General features: G+C 40.7%; 1 protein-coding gene across 2 annotated transcripts in view; it reads left to right on the top strand.

Annotated features, from left to right (window-relative positions):
- LOC139700126 (protein FAM151B) overlaps positions 1-17,272 on the top strand; it is a 75,261-nt gene that overhangs the window by 15,410 nt on the left and 42,579 nt on the right. Inside the window, exon 1 of one of the 2 annotated variants that reach the window (XM_071598656.1) lies at positions 5,522-5,863. The exons of the other annotated variant lie outside the window; for it this stretch is intronic. Coding sequence (XP_071454757.1) covers positions 5,803-5,863 — 61 coding nt within the window. The 5' untranslated portion in view covers positions 5,522-5,802. Of the gene's footprint in view, positions 1-5,521; positions 5,864-17,272 lie in introns of those variants that run through there. 2 annotated transcript variants of the gene reach the window in all.

Genomic DNA, 17,272 nt, shown 5'->3' with positions numbered 1-17,272 from the left:
AGGAAGATTAGTTCTTTCATGAAATTTTACTAGGAATCCCAAGCAGTTCCTCCAGATTGATATCTTGGGTCGTGTCCTCAAAGTGGTGGTCGCTCATCGTATTTCTCCAGCGTTGTCGCATTTCCTGGATCTCACTCGCTTTCGTTATTGCGCTCACTATCGGCTTTCGGACGACATAAGGAGTGCACAACGGTTAGGATGGCATATAAGGCTCTTCCTCGTCTCCACCTCATTAGAGGTGGACCATATGGTCACTATTGAAATATCAAAAGGCACTGTTAGCCCTCGGCGTCCGAACTGTTGTGGTTTCGATCTAAGAGCTTGTAAAATTGTTTTGTGCTAAAAACTGTTTTTGTGTGTAGAAACATTTTGCTCTGATGATAACTCCGAAACAAGGGAGTTGGTTCAAAGAATGGTGATTAAATGCAGATAATGTGCTTTAATCATTCAAATCAATTGTTCTTCATTTATGATAAAATATGGTAGAATAAGCTGTTTATAATGATTTTCTTTAAGAAGATACCCTAATTTTTGTGACAGCAAAAAATGTCATAAAAATTGATTTTTTATGCTAATATGCCTAATTTTATAAAATTCGGTATGCTCCTCTCGATACATTATTAAGAATTTGAGTTTTAATTTATGGAAAGGTTCGTTTCATTTTTGTGACGACTTGCAGAAATGTGCATTCAGTTTTACATTTAGGTCAATTAATGTTGTGAGGTTCAATATTTTTAAAATCAATAATGGCCCGTATGCTCCTGAATCGCGTTTGATAAAATTTAATAAAGCGAATTTCCCAAGCACTATCCTATGGTGACCAACTAAGACAGACATTCTTTTACAACGAAGTGAACATTGAGGCTAATTACGTAGTTCATTATTTTTTCCGCCTTTTCATTTACGATAGTCATTTAGGTTACCATATCTATCTTTTACATTTAGGTTATCAAATCTGTCAGAGAAAGTCATCACATTCCGTTTTCAAAATTTACCCCATCCTTCAAAAAAATAGCTCTAACTAGCTAAAATGATAATGATTGGCACGCAAAATTCAGCGAGATTTTTCAGCATGTTATCAAAAAATAATGAGTTCACGCTGGTGCGACACTTGGCAATTAGAATTAAATTGTAAAAAGTGTGCTTGATAAATAGTTGGAAAAAGAGCAACTCTCTCCCGAACGCCTACTGCATCGGGAACAACAAAATGGAATGTGTAGACTCGATTTAGCTAAGCGTTACCCCTCACTCACGACCTCTCTTGGGTGAAACACATACGGGGAATATGTGGACGATATATAGGGAGAGTACTTAGTAAATGTGATGGAAAGGTCAAAGATAAATGTTATCTTTCGCTGGATAGGCTTCATTTAGAATATGCTGCAAATATATGGGATCCCCACGAAGTTGGGTTGATTGCCCAATCGGATCGCTTGCAGCGTAGGGGAGCTAGATTTGTAAAACGTTGTTATGATAAACTTAGTAGCGTATCCAAAATATTAGGGCAACTAGGCTGGGAATCACTTGCGGAGCGAAGGCTAAACTACAGATTAAATCTCGTGCATAAATTGGAAGGACTTATCTTTAACAGTGATGTTAAAACTGTATTATTACCCCCATCGTACTACAGTAGGTGAGATAATGTCAATAAAATTAGAGAGAATTGGTGTAGAACGTATAGATTTAAGATTCCATTTGTCCATGAACGATAAGAGATCAGAATAATATTATCCGACCGCGGTAGGATCACATTCGGGTCAAAATTAGTCTGGTTTGTATTCACCCCCTGCCGCACATCCTAATGGCGGCTTGCAGGGTACTAAAATAAGAAAGAAAATAAAAAATAAATGGAGTGATATAGAATAAATAAAGATTTACCTTTGCCAGAATTTCGATCCATATTTGTGCCCTTCCAGATTAGCTTGAATTTCATGCTTGTGCTTAAGCCACGGAAGGATGCCCTTAATACAACCGTTTCCCCTCATTTTCTCTACGTCGCCATGCGTAACAACTTCAACTGGAGGAGTAGACACCAGCGTTCGTTCGCTTCCCAGTATGTATTAGTATCAATGTTACGTATTAGGAAATGTAATTTTGGCGTTCGCGTACTAATCATGGGCCTTCGTTCACGTTGTTTACGGAGATTAGATAACAATTTTGAGGATTTCACGAGCAGAGTCATTATACCATCCACTCTACCATATTAGTTTTATCCATCCGATAAATATCGGAGAAAAAATATGCGACAATATCCAAGATAACATATTAAATAATTGACCATTTAAGTTCACGAAATGATTGGCCGAGCACGCGATGGTTGGATATATTTATTTATACTTGCGTAATCGCCACTAAATGAATAAATGTTCCAACGTCGGGCCCGTTCTGCCCATCAAATAACTGATTGACGTCCAGCATTGGATCCAGCACTTTTTCATGGATCAATTCAGGAGAGCTGCCCTTTATATCTATTTCGCGGGTTGTTGAAATGTCAGCCAAGTTTGGGCTAAGTCTCGTCTGGTAGACCGGAACTTCTCGCTCCCCGCTGCTACTGAGGGCTTCATCCCGCGGACTCGAGCCGTCTCGAGTGTTGGCTTAATCGCAACTCGTATAACCACGAAGAAACACCGTTTATAACTGGTTGTACGTTGAGTTTAAACGGTGAAATGATCGAACGAGTATATGATTTTGTTCACCTTGGGCAGAGTGCTTGTGAAAGATGATAGGAAAAGTGGAGATATAAAAATGTGTGAAAATCGTGGCAGAAAGGGTTTTTATTTGTTTAACAGTTTTTATTGGGACTTAATAGTCCCAATCTTCTACCTAAACGTTGGACATTACATTGAAGACAATTATGAACCCTCAAGCCCTAGGTGAAGGAAAATCCACATAGGGGGAATCGAACCCGCGACCTGAGGGTTGGCGGGTGAGGACGTTAACCCGCCACAACCGGGACCAGCTAGGAGGAGTATTGGCAGGGGAGGTGCAGGGTATAAAATGGATATGTCCGAGGCAGGAAAAAAATGAATGCGCATTAGAGTGTACCCAACATTATTGAACGGGAGTTGAATTGTTTGTGCTAGGATTACCATTAATTCAAACTAAATTGGATTGGAATGGGGTACTTGAGGAATTAAAAGAACTGCAGATGTTGCCGCTAGAGTTACTTCAATGGAGACATCCGCTGATGGGCATCGAAATACAGAAAGTCCTCGGCGTGAAAATTATTCACCTTAAACAGGACTCGAACTCGGATCCCCTCTATTACCAGCCGATTGTTTTCCTTGAGGAAAGTTTCTAGCAGAAGTAGTATAGTGCGGTGAGGAATTAGTTAAAAAATGTGAACTGTATGAAGCATTCTTTAAAGAACGCATATTGAATGTCTGGATAACTTACATATGTGAAAGAACGCTACGCTGGATTGGTTATGTTGAGACAATGAAAGAGATTGGAATCTCCAAACAGATATATAAAATATATATATATATGTGTATATATTATATAATATATTATATATATCTCTGTTTGGAGATTCCACCCTTATGTATATATGTATGTATATATATGCATATATATATATAAATATATTTATATATATATAGATATATATATTTATATTTATATATATTTATATATATATATTTATATTTATATATATTTATATATATATATTTATATATATATAGATATATATATTTATATATATATATATTTATATATATATATATGTGTATATATATACATATATACATATATATGATCGAAGAGTAAAAAGATGTTTGGAGAAGAAGTGGCGGACAGAATCGGTCACGGGTGAATGCGGTCGACGAGTCTCTAAATACGAGAGGCCTTATAATTATCAAAATGAGAAGATAATGCATGAAACGATGTCAGATGAGCCAAATGTGGAAGAAGATCGGAAGAAGAAAGTAATATGGCAGAAATGAGCATAACAGAGCAATTTTAATGTCATGAATGAACATGGGGCTCTTTTTGGACTCTGCCTACTCCAAAAGAAAACGGCGGGGTAAATGAATGTATGCATGTGACCGTTAATGGGATGTCGCATATTCGACCGCTCGTAAGAATAGCCCTTTTCGTGGAGAACCGTTATGAACTAACAGAAAGCATAACATAATAGTTGCAAGACCTTGTTGGAGAGACAATTAAAACACGAAGATTAACGGCCAGATTTAAACGTTTAGCAAGTTACTATCAGTCAAGTTTAACGGTGACGCCGAAGAGTATATCTTAGTTCCTCATAAAATCTGTACGCGAGCTCACAGTTTGCTGTGAAGTGAAATTGACAGGAGAACCGATCGCCACCAGGACTAATTTTTCCTTCGTGCAATTCGTGACCCCGACAGTAGGAAATGCACATAACTTACCACAAACCAGCCAATAATCACTCTTGGGTGGTGACCTTAGCACCCGAGTAAGATGTAATTGTAGTTATGTATCTATTTTTAACCAAATGGGGGAATCGTGGAAAAGTGTGACACGAGGAAGGGAAGAATTAACAGGGGATCAAATGCCACAGGAAGACAACCAGCAGTGTTTCTCGCGATAAACTGTCGTACTCTCGAGCGTACGGTGAGTGATGCTCAGCAAAGGGAAGACAGCATTCGCTATGATTTTAACAAGTTGGGAAGGGTGGGAAATTGGCAGCGTGTGGCGTAATACAAAGGGGGGACGTTTGAAATGAAGTGGGGTGAGGGGAGGTTTGACATGATCGGAAAAGGCCAAAAAAAAACAGCGAGACGTAACACGCGGTCCGCCACTTATTGGGGGGCAGCATATCAGTGACAATCGGCGTCGACACTCGACGGCAAATGTCGATCCCTCCCTCTCTCGTTTCCCCTCGCTACTCGCCAACGAAAGACCCCGCGTCACCTCAGACGATCCCGGGGCACACATGACTCCCCGCCCCCGTGTCGGCCCCGAACAACCACTCCTGGCCCTGGAAATTCGAAACCCCCCCTTATATCTTATATCCTCGCTCCCCCCCCCCCCCTCGCGACACTTAAATGTTTCATGTGTCCCTCAGCGCTCGTGTGAGTGTGCGAGAGGCCCTCGAATGAAAGCGGGGACATGCTCGCATGTGTGTGAGTGTGTGTGTGTGACCTCTCGTCCCATTCAGACACGTCCACTCTTCTCAATGCTCCCTAAACTCCCCTTCCTTTTCATCTCCAAAACCTCTGCACTCCTGCCCCCCGCCTCCCCCTCATCTTCCTCCCTTTCACCCCCTCGTGTCTCCTTTAAGGGCGTCCCAGCTCATTCCACTCCGCCCCCCTTCCCTCATCCCCCTCCATGTGCGAGAGTTCCCTCCACCAGCAGCACCGCCGCTTCCGAACCGCGACCCTCCCCTCCCACGACAACATCGCCCCTCGACAACAATCATCCCCTATGCGATATTCCCTCCCTCTCTCTCTCTCTCTCTCTCTCTCTCTCTCTCTCTCTCTCTCTCTCTCTTTCCCCCACCTTCAAGCGACGCCCCATTCTTTTTCTTCTACATCCCCCCCGCGCGCTCCATCTTTCTCCTCTACCCCCTCCTGCCGCTGCCGCGGTGAATTAGAACAGCGTCGACAGCGCCACACCCGACCCCTCATCTCGTCTCAGTATTTGACGGACCGGCTCTGCCGTGGACTCGCGCGGGACGCGGTGCGTTCGTTCGTGGTGGGGTCTTCGCGTCCCCTCTACACTACATCACACTCCCTCCCGCTATCTCTCCCACCTCCGCTCATTCTCACGGTGCCCCTCCGACCCCGTGGACGCGGACAACCCCGGGCGAGGCCGAGCGACATGGAGGACCGAAGGGCGGCGGCCTACCTCCGGTGTTTTCTTCTCTTCGCCTGCTTCCGTGGTGAGTCGACGACGCGCGCGCGATTACCTCACGAGTCCTCCTCCCTTCAAGGTGGTCGTAGTGACGTCACCATGGATTACTTCGTTTGGCCTATGTTGTGAAATCTACGGGGGCTCCTCTTTATATTTTCCATTCCCTTGATAGAGACAGTCTAAAGAGTGTTCGGGAGCATGGTAGCCATCTCTCTCCACTGGGGAAAAGCGTGATTAGGTCGTAAAAGTCCATGTCGTCACTCTCATCTTTTGGAACGAACGTTTTCATGGAAAATCGGGACGATATCCACTGCCTCTTTTCATCTTGCCTGCATATTATTTTTTCGGACGAGGAAAAACTTCGCATACTTTTTACAGATATTCTCCTCGGGCTACGATTGGAAAGAGGTTTGGAATAGTTATTGCCAATTACTGATCATTTGGAGCGTCATATCTGCTCTTACCGTTATCTTAAACTGCTGAAATGCAGTTCCCATGCCGAGATGCCCTATTCATGCCGAAGGCGAGATTCGAACTCCAGATCATGTTAGGTCATTTCCTACAGGTCTAGCGGAGGAACCTAACTGTTTTCTCATTGGGGCTTGTCTGGGCGGTAAATAAGTCACTCGTTTACAACCCCCCGCCTCCATCTTACCGCGAACGGAAGGAGGTCAACAGATTTTGCTCTCTAATTTACGTAACCTCTCAAGCCCCGAGATAATTCGGCGACCCGAGACTATGTTACTGCTGCTAAATATGAGAATTTCGAAACTGAGTGACTTAATGCGTGAATCTAGTGCGTCTTCTTGTGACAGATTTTGTGCAAGTATTCACGCGCACACATATAAATATATATTTAAGTGTATATATTATGTATATGTGGGTCACGGTAGTCCAGAGGGTAGAGCGTTGGACTTCTGACCGGAGGGTCCCGGGTTCGATTCCCAGGCGAGGCACTCTGGGCACCTACAGCTCCACCCAAGCTATGTGATTTTTCGGGAACCAGGTCTTCCTGGGAAACCATAACCGGTACAGGGAAAGGAACTGGCCCCCCTACCCTGATGTGTGAATTTCACACGCCGTATAGGGCTTAGTACTGGGTGATCTCTACCATCACCTACTAAACCCACCTTCGGGTTGATTACTGTGTTTATGGTTTATATATATACTTATAATTAAGTATATATGTGTTTATATATACACACATATGTATATATAAACACATACATATAAACACACGTATATATGAATTTACATATATTTACATATAAGGGAATATTTATGTATAAAATCCTGGCGTCTAAGTATCCCCCACCACCACACACCCTTCACCTTTACGGACGTCTGGAGGGCATTGCGTCGATGTAGGCTTAAGTTACGGGTATCTCCCTGGAAATCTTGCCTCCTTTGGTCAAATATCTCGGGCACATCTCTTTCGTTCTCTCTTGCTATGCTGTCGACTTTCTCTTTCCTGGGAAACAGGCATTTAAGCTTTCCTGGTGATTTCTCTCTCATTGGTGGAAAAAAAATAAATGTCGCACACGTGTTCACGACTATTTTGTCAGTTCCAGGCCAACCGTGTAAATATACAGACACGTACGAAAGCCGAGGAAGTATACGGCCTACGCTTCAGCCAGAATGAATCGCTTTCTCAACGAATTTGGAGACCTTGGACTTGGCAGTGGCGCGTATAGATTCTACGCCCTCGGAAACGGGTGAGGAATTACGCCACTGACTTTTTACACCCACTCACTCAATGAGTAGCATTCTTCGGGACTAGGTTCTTCAAAGAACTCTCATTGCTGAGGTCGTGTCGCTCCGCAAAGTTTTGAAATAATGTGCGTGAAAATACGATGAGAGAAGTTTGAATATGTGGAATACCGCGGCAGGCACCAGATTTAAAGCACGGCATTCCCTTCTAACGAGTCATCATCAATAACTGGTCGAACTAGCTTTCTCGAGATCACCAACTCATTGTTTACTTTCATTAATAATTGGTTCAATAAATCCGCGCTTTAATCCACGCATTTATTATTTATTTATTAAATTAAAATGGTTTATTTTTATTCATAGGACAAACTTAACCCTTTCAACCTTCAATCTGTCTTCCGCACTTCTCTGCGACGAGAGTAAATGAATGCTGCCCTTGAGCGCACTGTTAGTTAGGATTTGGTGACCAAATGCCAAGTAAGCAATTGGCAGAATAATTGGATCTATTATCTGCTTTACCGTCAATACCTTTCCGCCGCCGGCCATATATTACTGAAAGAATAAGTAGTTAATCCATAGTGTGTACATAGCGATAAGCACCTTTTCTTTTAATTCTCTTGACAAACCACAAGAGCTAGGTGATCGGGCGTGAGATTTTTTAGAAGTTACCACAATTATATCGGTACATGAATCGTATCGTCCACTCGGAAGCGGGATTTTGGATATATGATTTATATATCATTCATAAACTTCGGAATCGAATGGCGATTACGGGCGAGGAAGCATAACTCTCAGATCGCACTGAATAATGAAACGAACTTCTTGATTACTCGTATTCTATACTTTTCATGAAGCTCTACCGGTTTCGCTTCGGGAACATTTAATTATTTAATAAAAGCAACTTATTTACAATTTGGACTGCTATCTAGTTCGTTTTGTTCTCAGTATTGTATTTGTTTCGCAAATTCATCACCACTACCAACCATAAAATCTTTCATTGCAGTTAGAAATATTCATTTAGCAATAGCGATAAGGAGATCTGTTAACCATTCGCATGCATGAATTGTGACCGATTTTACTAATCAGTGACACTCTGGGGTTTATAATAGCACCCATAAACTTAGTATCGGGATAAAATAAAAGATATTGATACCAGTGATGACGGATTTCAAGTATTCATTCTCCCCTCGCACAATATGCTGCCATAACAAGATCAGACGTAACCACTCGTGCATTTTGTATTAAAGAAAAACAATAATGTAATGAATACAACTGGTATTTCAGGCTTGACTCAGTGGAACTTATCCATTACCGAAAGAAAGAATTGCTGCTTTGCTTATGCCACTTAATGGTTTAATCTTATGACCCGGGTTTTAACACATAATACCTGATGATGATACCGTGCATTGAAGTCCGGGTAGTAAGATCAAAACATTAAGTGGTATTAACAAAGCTATAATTTTTCTTTTCGTAAAAATTTAATGATCTAGTCAAATGCAACCATAATTGTATGATGTAGATCGGCAAGTGTGCATGTGTATATATGTGAAATCCATATTTACGTATAAGTGAATATTTATACATAAATGACTGGTGTCCTAAAACCCCCCGCCACACGCCCTGGTGGTGGCTGACGGAGTATTGTGTTGATGTACTCGTAGGTGAAATATTCAATTCGCGTGACCACTCTGGCGTGCCTCGCGTTATCCTCCACATTTTGTGTGGTCACAGTAATCTCCACTCTGATGCAACTTGCTGCACCGCAAAGCTCGCCCTCACAGCCAAGAGGCACTCGAGGGGGAAAAGAGGGAGTATCGAAGAGTCACGTAATCTGGGACGCCAAAGGCCTACTCGGTGGGCGTCTGGCAACGAGTCTCGAGACAGCAATCCCTCTCATTCGATCGCTAGCTACCTTCACGGAGTCTCTCCAGCCGTTCGCTGACGCATATCGGAGGCATTTTCCAGTGCGCCATCACTACGCTACGCAATTACAACTTTCCGTGCAGCACATTTTACGTAGCAGATAAGTTCGTGAAATCAAGCTTGCGAACCCTCTTCCACCGAGCGTAGAAAATTTTAGAATCCAAGTCGTATAATTTACGACAGTGAAAATCTTTTAAGGATTTCTAAAGATCGCATTTGAGCGAATTTTACTTATTCGGTGCATCGGTGCTGAATCACTGGCGAAAATCGCACATGATTGAACATTTTTGTTTATTTTATGTGATTTAAAAATATACCTGTGGCTTTACTCAGATTCTGATGCATCATATAAGGTATAAATACCTCCTTTCTCGGCCGCTCTTTATTTTTAGCTTGAAAACGATGTGGGATTTGGCGAGTTGTGAAACGAAAATACTCCTGATTTTTTTGGGAAATGAATAGCATTAGAGAATGGAGTATAGACTTAGGGTTATGATTTATCCTTCCATGACATTCTGCTCTAGAGAACTACCACTCGCTAAAGCGGTCTCTGGTGACCCCCATTCTCGTAGGGAGCGTCACATAAGCTTTTCCCTTCGTCTTCTGTTACTTGCATCAGTTTCGTTCTTCGGCGCACGGTTGCTGAGCGACGGAGTGGCCTTAACCTTTACGAAACAATCGACCATTTTATACGCTTCTATAGAGCAAACTTTCCACTTGAGACAACACATCATATACCAAACTCTGCCCGGTTCTCATCTCATTCTACCCTATCTGATTTCTCACCACTCTTATTTTATTGTACATACAATCCTACACCTACACACGGACTGAAGTCTTGACTTGGTGGAAGGTCATGTGCCCACTGATGGGCCCCTGGAGCGCTACTGACGGTAGCAATGATAAATACTCCAGGTAGGGTCACCCATGAAAAATAGTTCGAAGGGTTGAAACCTCATGAAGGGCAGTTCGCGGAACGTCTATTCCTTGGCAAGACGGCTGCAAAGGCGTCTGACCCCATCAAGTGATAGCGTAACAATACAATTACTACAACGTTAGTTATCAAAGTGGGTAGCATTTCTTTTTATTCTTTTTTAATTCCAATCTCTCATCTAATCACAGTCCCATAAAATGTTCGTCTATTAAAAACATTTCATTGTTTTATTATTAACCTTTCACTTTCGAGGTGTTATCATTTCAAACTGTAGTTCGACGAATTTCGAATATAAGGATGACGGGATTCCAATGGGTAATTTTAGCTATTATACTAAAAACTCTTTTTTGGGAAGGCTTTTTTTCCCATTAGATATAGATTTTTACGGCTAACCATGTTTCTTTGAGTTTGTCCTATGTGAGGCGTAGTCAAATACTAACCAGGAGCAAACCTCTCTGGAAAAGTAAAGTATGATGCATGGCAACGTTGAATATCGACTCAATATGGCTGGATATAATCTGAGGAAAATCGGTTTTCATAGACTCTGTAGGAGTCGATTCTCTCCCATTCGAATCCCAAGGAAGAATGATTTCATTTATATTCATGTATCAATTGATTTGATGTTCATAATGGCTCGACGTCGTGCAAATCGTGAGGTGACCGATTCTAATCCCGACTACTGCACGAACCTGATTTCCGTTGTTTTATGGCGCGGGAATAATGCATGGAACGCAAACGCACTTGTGGTACCACTTGGAAAAATTCCGCTCCATGTGACAGCATTGAAGTAATCGATCATTAATGGCGGTTCAGTTCGGAAACGTATTTTTCTGGGAGAAGGTTTTCCAGCGCAGAGAAAATTCTAATTATTACGAAGACTTAATTGTCCTTATTAATTAAAAATTGGCAATTTTCCACAAAATAAAATTTAATGCGAACGGTTTCAAGATGTAACTACATCATCATCAGGATGATGATGATGTAGTTTCATGTTGAAACCGGTCGTATTAAATTTTATTTCGTAAAAAAATGCCAATTTTTAATTAATCATGATATTCCACCATATCGCGCCTGAAACATCTCTTTTTATTAATTAATTGTCCTTGTTATTTTCAAATATAATAATTTCTTCCTAAGTTGCATTTACCATGATTTCAAGTAAGAAAAGACTTCGGAGATATAATTCATATTTCAAAATTTAGCTTCATTACCGAATTTTATCCTTAAATGGTTTGATGTTCAGCAGAATATGTTTGGAAACACTTGTTCCCAGATTCATACTGGTAATCCTCGGCCAATTGGGGAGAGTGCGTTGTCAATAATATTATCAGCTAGGTTTGGATTTCCATAATTACCTTTATTATCAGTAGGAAAGTCAAGCAACACCATATTTTCATGTGTGCTCGTCTCTACTCAAATAACTTAATTATGAAATTGAGGTGCTTAATTCATTAGCATTGCTATGAGCGTATAGTGTGAAAGTTTATTGATTTATTATGATGAAAGAGACTTTCGGAAAAATGATATAAGAAGTAGTTACACTCAAAAAGATAACTTATGTTCATAATATCATTCATTTTTTGGCCAAAGATTATTTATTCACCATAGTTTTGGTGAAATGGCAGGGAAAATAAAACTTAACTGAGAAATTCGACTTTTGTGAATTTCGCGACCTCGACTGAATTAATTTTGCAGGGGTGTATATCATCTTTAATTGTACGACTAAGGTTCGTCTTACGAATTTGAGACCTTGGTCTAGGTTCAGGTACCCTGAAGATGATTTACCGGACCCCTGAAGGCTACTTAGGTCTAAACCTTGGTGGCTAAATAAAAAATTTTGTGTGGAAACACTAAGCGTTTTTACTTCAGTGTGAACCGTTTCCATTGAGCGATTCCTTCAATTACCTTGTGAATCAGCTCTAATTTTTGGGAAAAATCGTAAACCAACTCCGGCTCCATTGCGAAACATCGTCGGCCGGTGGAGCATGCACGTTGAAGGGAAGCAAGTGACACGGGAGAGTTAAGCGATACACCGATTGACTTCTCTTCATTTCCGGGGAGCGATCCCTCGTTTTCAAAGGCAATTGGCCCTCACGCCCGGTTGGTTCAGGGTCAAGCCTTGCGACCTTTGACAGTCATTCGCTTCTCTCAATCTCTGGCAGTCCATCTCGGATTATTGGAACACCCACCCCGAGCTCCAAATGTTTTTACAGGCCATAATTCGTTTGGAGTCAAAGGGAACGCACGCACGAGTTATTCCCCAGAAGAGTGTGATTCACTTCAGGCACGTTGGCTGGGTCCACCCTCGGCGATGAATCAGGTTCCTCATTATTACGAGCCCACTTAGGGTAGGGAAGGTGCCCCGGACCCAGCATTAGGTTCCATTAGGTTCGCTATTTTCTTAGGTGTCCCCCTTTTATTGTTGTCCTGAATAGTGCGTGGGAAAAACGAAAACTTGAATCCATCAGTTCGACAATTTCTCTAATTTTGTGACAATTGTTGACCATGCCGATATAATTAGGGGGTTTAATTATGTCTCTAATGTCGGATGCCAAACCACACGCTTTATACCTTTGTAATTTTTAATCTAGCCCTGAGTCTTCGCATATCTAAAGGCTCCCAACCCAGATTCTGTATTAAATGTCTGACGCTTTGTGTCCTTTGGCACGAATTTTTCACGGATCTAGCGGCCTTTCTCTCTACCCTATTCAATACTGCGATTAATGTTGTTGTAAAGGATCCCAAACGCTCGCAGCATACTCAATGTGAGGCCTTGCTAAAGAAAAATAGCATGTTTCCTTCACCTTTCCTTCACTACACCTTCCGACTATACGTTTGACGAACGTAGTTTTACAGTATGGACAAGTACTGTTACGCTTGTGGTTTAGTAATGTCTAGTGATATGTCAATGCCATAGGAAATATATTTATCGCTAGTTAAGATATTAATGAATAAATCGTGCTACATTTATTTCACGCATATCTTGTTCTTTTCACTTACCTTAACTTCGTACGAGAATCTTCTGTTGCGGTTTTATTCCACGAAATACCCATGGGCTTTAAGTAACATATATGAGCGTTACCTCTGTAAATAAGAAGTAGTAGATCTAGGAATCATGGAATGATTCCAAGAAGTTGAAGTCATTTAATTTTCCAAAGGAACGTTAATTCTCTTCACTTGCGCATAAATGTTGCTCGGGTGTCTGGGAAATTATAAGGGTAGAATTTCGCTAGGATTTCAATGGAAATATAACCTGTTGCGTCATTTGGGAATTTACCCTTGCGTTCGTGATCATTCTTTATCATCTATTGCCGCGAAAGCTGTGAAAAAATAAATCGTTTCCTGGTTTTTTGCAATGGTTTGATTTGTTTGGAAATTTTCAACGCCTGACGATCGTTTGAATATTAACCGTCATCATTCTTAGGATTTCTCTAGCAGAGAATTCCCCTCATCCTTGCTGAACTGTTTTCACATATCTTCGATTAAAATCCCGCTACGTCTGCACTTGATATGGGATTTCAAAATGAAGATAGACAAACAGCTACAATATTTAGCTGTTTTTATTTATTTATGAAGATTATAAAAATAATAATTTATACTCAAAAAACTAGTTTGTATCTTTCTACCGGTGGCAAGTATGCGGAATTGAAGAAGAGTTTATTGTACTATGAATATGAGTTTACGTCTTGTTGGGCATGTCTTATTAATGTAGCGCTGTCCAGTCTGTTTCCAAGCTAAAGCTACCTTTAACAACAAACCACCCATTAATAGTGATAATAATGATGATAGTGCAACCCTTACTAGCAGTGTCTCGTATGAGCAGACGTGATAGTCCTTTAAAATTAGGTGTTATAAAACGTATAGAGGTATTTGATAACTGATTTCCATCGTTTGGCGTTGATTACATCTCTGTTAGGTACTTAAGTTTGAGTAACATGATGATGCATGCTTGGTGTGGATTCATCCCCTGCCACACACCCCAGTGGCCGGATTTTCGGGTACCAAATGAATGCATATTTACTAAGGAGAGAAAATGGTAAATGTGTTTAAAGAGACAATAAATACGAAAAATGCGATACTAAGAGTCCCTGGCACAAAAGAGCTCGTATGAAGCTCTTGGATGGACGTGACGGAAGCGAAAGAAATATCCAAGCTCAAAGCTCTATCAAGGAAATAAGTGAAGGGGAGTGATTTTCCTGAAATAGTTCAAATTAATCTTCTCTGGTAGTTCCTATCCTTAAGGGTTGTACACTGAAGTTTATGCATTTAATACTTGCCGGGTAATAAGTCTTATGAAAATGAATTGGCGTATTCTTCGATTTCCATCCCTTAAGACAGTCTGTCTTAAGAGGGTGATATTTCTCCTTTCATGGTTTCATAGAGGGCGATACGATACCACACGCTATTACCGCTTGAAAGACGGTGATCTAGCGCGAAGGTATCCAAGTGTGTTTGAAAAATTCATTGAGTAAGAGGATTCCAGAAAGAAACAGGATTTATTCCCGAGCTGGACGTAATGGCTTGATTCTTCTAACCATGACGCATCAGTATAATCATCGGTGCCGATGTCGACTGGTGCATACCGCTCCAGAGAGTGCACGTGTACTTATGCAGCAAAATGCTCTCGAAAGGTGGAAAAGGTTTATCTCCTGAAGTACGTAGTCTCGAGGGGTACTCCTGACATATTATTTTATTAGCATTACGATGATTGATGATTGTCGGCTTCGGTGGCAGCGGGGGTAACGTCCTTGCCCGCCCAACTGGAGGTCTTGGGTTCGATTCCTGCCTAAATGGGTCTTCCTGCACCTAGGGCTAGGGTGCATTTAATTATCTTCCATTAAATGCCAAAGGGTTAGGTGGAAGATGGGAATATAAAGTCTCAATCTCGCCCAATAAAATCGTTTAATAAATTAAAATAAATTTTTGGTTGGTGGGATGATGCCCGGTAAAGGTAATATAAATGTATCATTTCCTGAGTCCCTTTATTACGTGTTATATATTGATGACTCTATTGGAACAGACGGATTTATTTCCGACGAAAATGTCAAAGATGTTACTTTTTCCTTGTGAAATATCCGAGAGAAATGTCACCAGAATCAGAATCGAACCATGGCTATTTTGCAGACTGTGATACAGATTTCTGTCGTATATATATATATATATATATATATATATATATATATATATATATATATATATATATATATATATATATCCCCTACCCTGATGTGTGAATTTCACACGCCGCCGGGCTTAGTACTGGGTGAGCTCTACCATCACCTACCAAACCGACCTGCTGGTTGATTACTGAGTTTATGGTTTATATCCTGAAGGAGGTGTAATGGAAGGCCGGAAGCTCAAACTCGGAAATGTGAGTGTCCTTTTACGTGTTTTCTTTTCATATTTGTGTGTCTTTTGTGCCGTCCAAGTGTTATATAGTATTGCTCTCGTAAGTGCTTCTACATCATGGAAGTAGAAGCACTCACCCATCGAGCAGTCTTATATATATATAAATATGCAATGATGCGTAAGTAAAGAAATATATTTGCACGTTTTCATTACGTATTCATATAATGCCCCACATGGCAAAGGGTGGTAGGGGACCAGTCATTCACGCATAAATATGAGGTCACATTAACACATAAGTATACATTTTCTCATATGCATCCACACACGTGCGAGTACATGCCTATATCCATCTTACAATTAGTCTTGTGTCGGACTAAATCATTAAATTTTGGTTTTTAAATTAAAATATTCCGTTGTTTGTATATGATTGTGTATCTAGCGGAGGAAGTTCGGCAGTTGAATTTGGCAGTGACAGTGTTTATCGCTAATTGTATGCCTATGGTGGAATCTTCAAATGTAATTTGGTAACATAATAATTGCCTCGGTTTCGCCAGCAAACTCGAGTATCCTGTACTCCTCTATCAGTCTAAAGTCTTGTCCTCCAGGGCTCTTGCTCTCTCCACGAGTTAAGAGGCTCCCAAGAAATTTCCTCCGACATATCCATCCCGATTACTCTCTTTTTGCGAGAATATTTTACGATTCTAGGGGATTTTTGTTGAACCTATAAAGCTTCTTTGAAGAACATTTGAACGTCTATGAGCATAGCGCATAACGCCAAGTGTTCGACGTGGTTTTGACTTTATGAATTAATACTGTAGAATTGGTTACGTTTGCTTATTTATCATCAAGCATTATGCGAGGAAATAATGAGTACTTGAGTCTATTAGTTAAGAGTATTTTTTTCTAATTTTATTCTGCAGGCCCAATATGCCATTTATCTCAGTGTAAATAGTGAGAACATTAATTTAAGAACTATAGAGTTATACATTTTATTTTTATGGATGATCGTATTTTTATTTTTACGAAAGGCTGAGGGGGGAAAAATATTTTTTCTTATTTTTTTCTAAGAAGCCAAGTATATATGTTGTCTTTATCTAATGAATTTTTAGGTATTGTTTTTCCATTACCTACAGATCCTCTACCTTGCGTAGAGAAATCTCACTTGCATACCGCAGTACATGAACCATTACGATAATCATTATTTGAATACATATTTGTATTTTAACTAAAAATGAAGAAAAGCTCAATTTTTGATATTGCGTGGAATCACCCCCTGCCAAATATTCTCGCCTTGGCTTGCAGGATACAATCTAGAAAGTAAAAAAACATATGTGCAGCAATTCCTTCATTATTTCATTATTCTTTCAATCTAGAAGATTGGTTCACTGCAGAACTTCATTTTGTACCACCAATTGCCGAGACCCTTGTGCTCTGGGAGAGCTTCCTTCTTTCATCCTTCTTTATTTGGTTTGCGTATTTACTCCTCGCTCTTCCCCACGGGACCTTCCCTCCCATTGTCCT

This window comes from Hetaerina americana, unplaced genomic scaffold (assembly GCF_022747635.1).
Source record: "Hetaerina americana unplaced genomic scaffold, ioHetAmer1.1.p SCAF_10, whole genome shotgun sequence".
Taxonomy (NCBI): Eukaryota; Metazoa; Arthropoda; class Insecta; order Odonata; family Calopterygidae; genus Hetaerina; species Hetaerina americana.
This window is presented reverse-complemented; position numbering and strand designations above follow the sequence as displayed.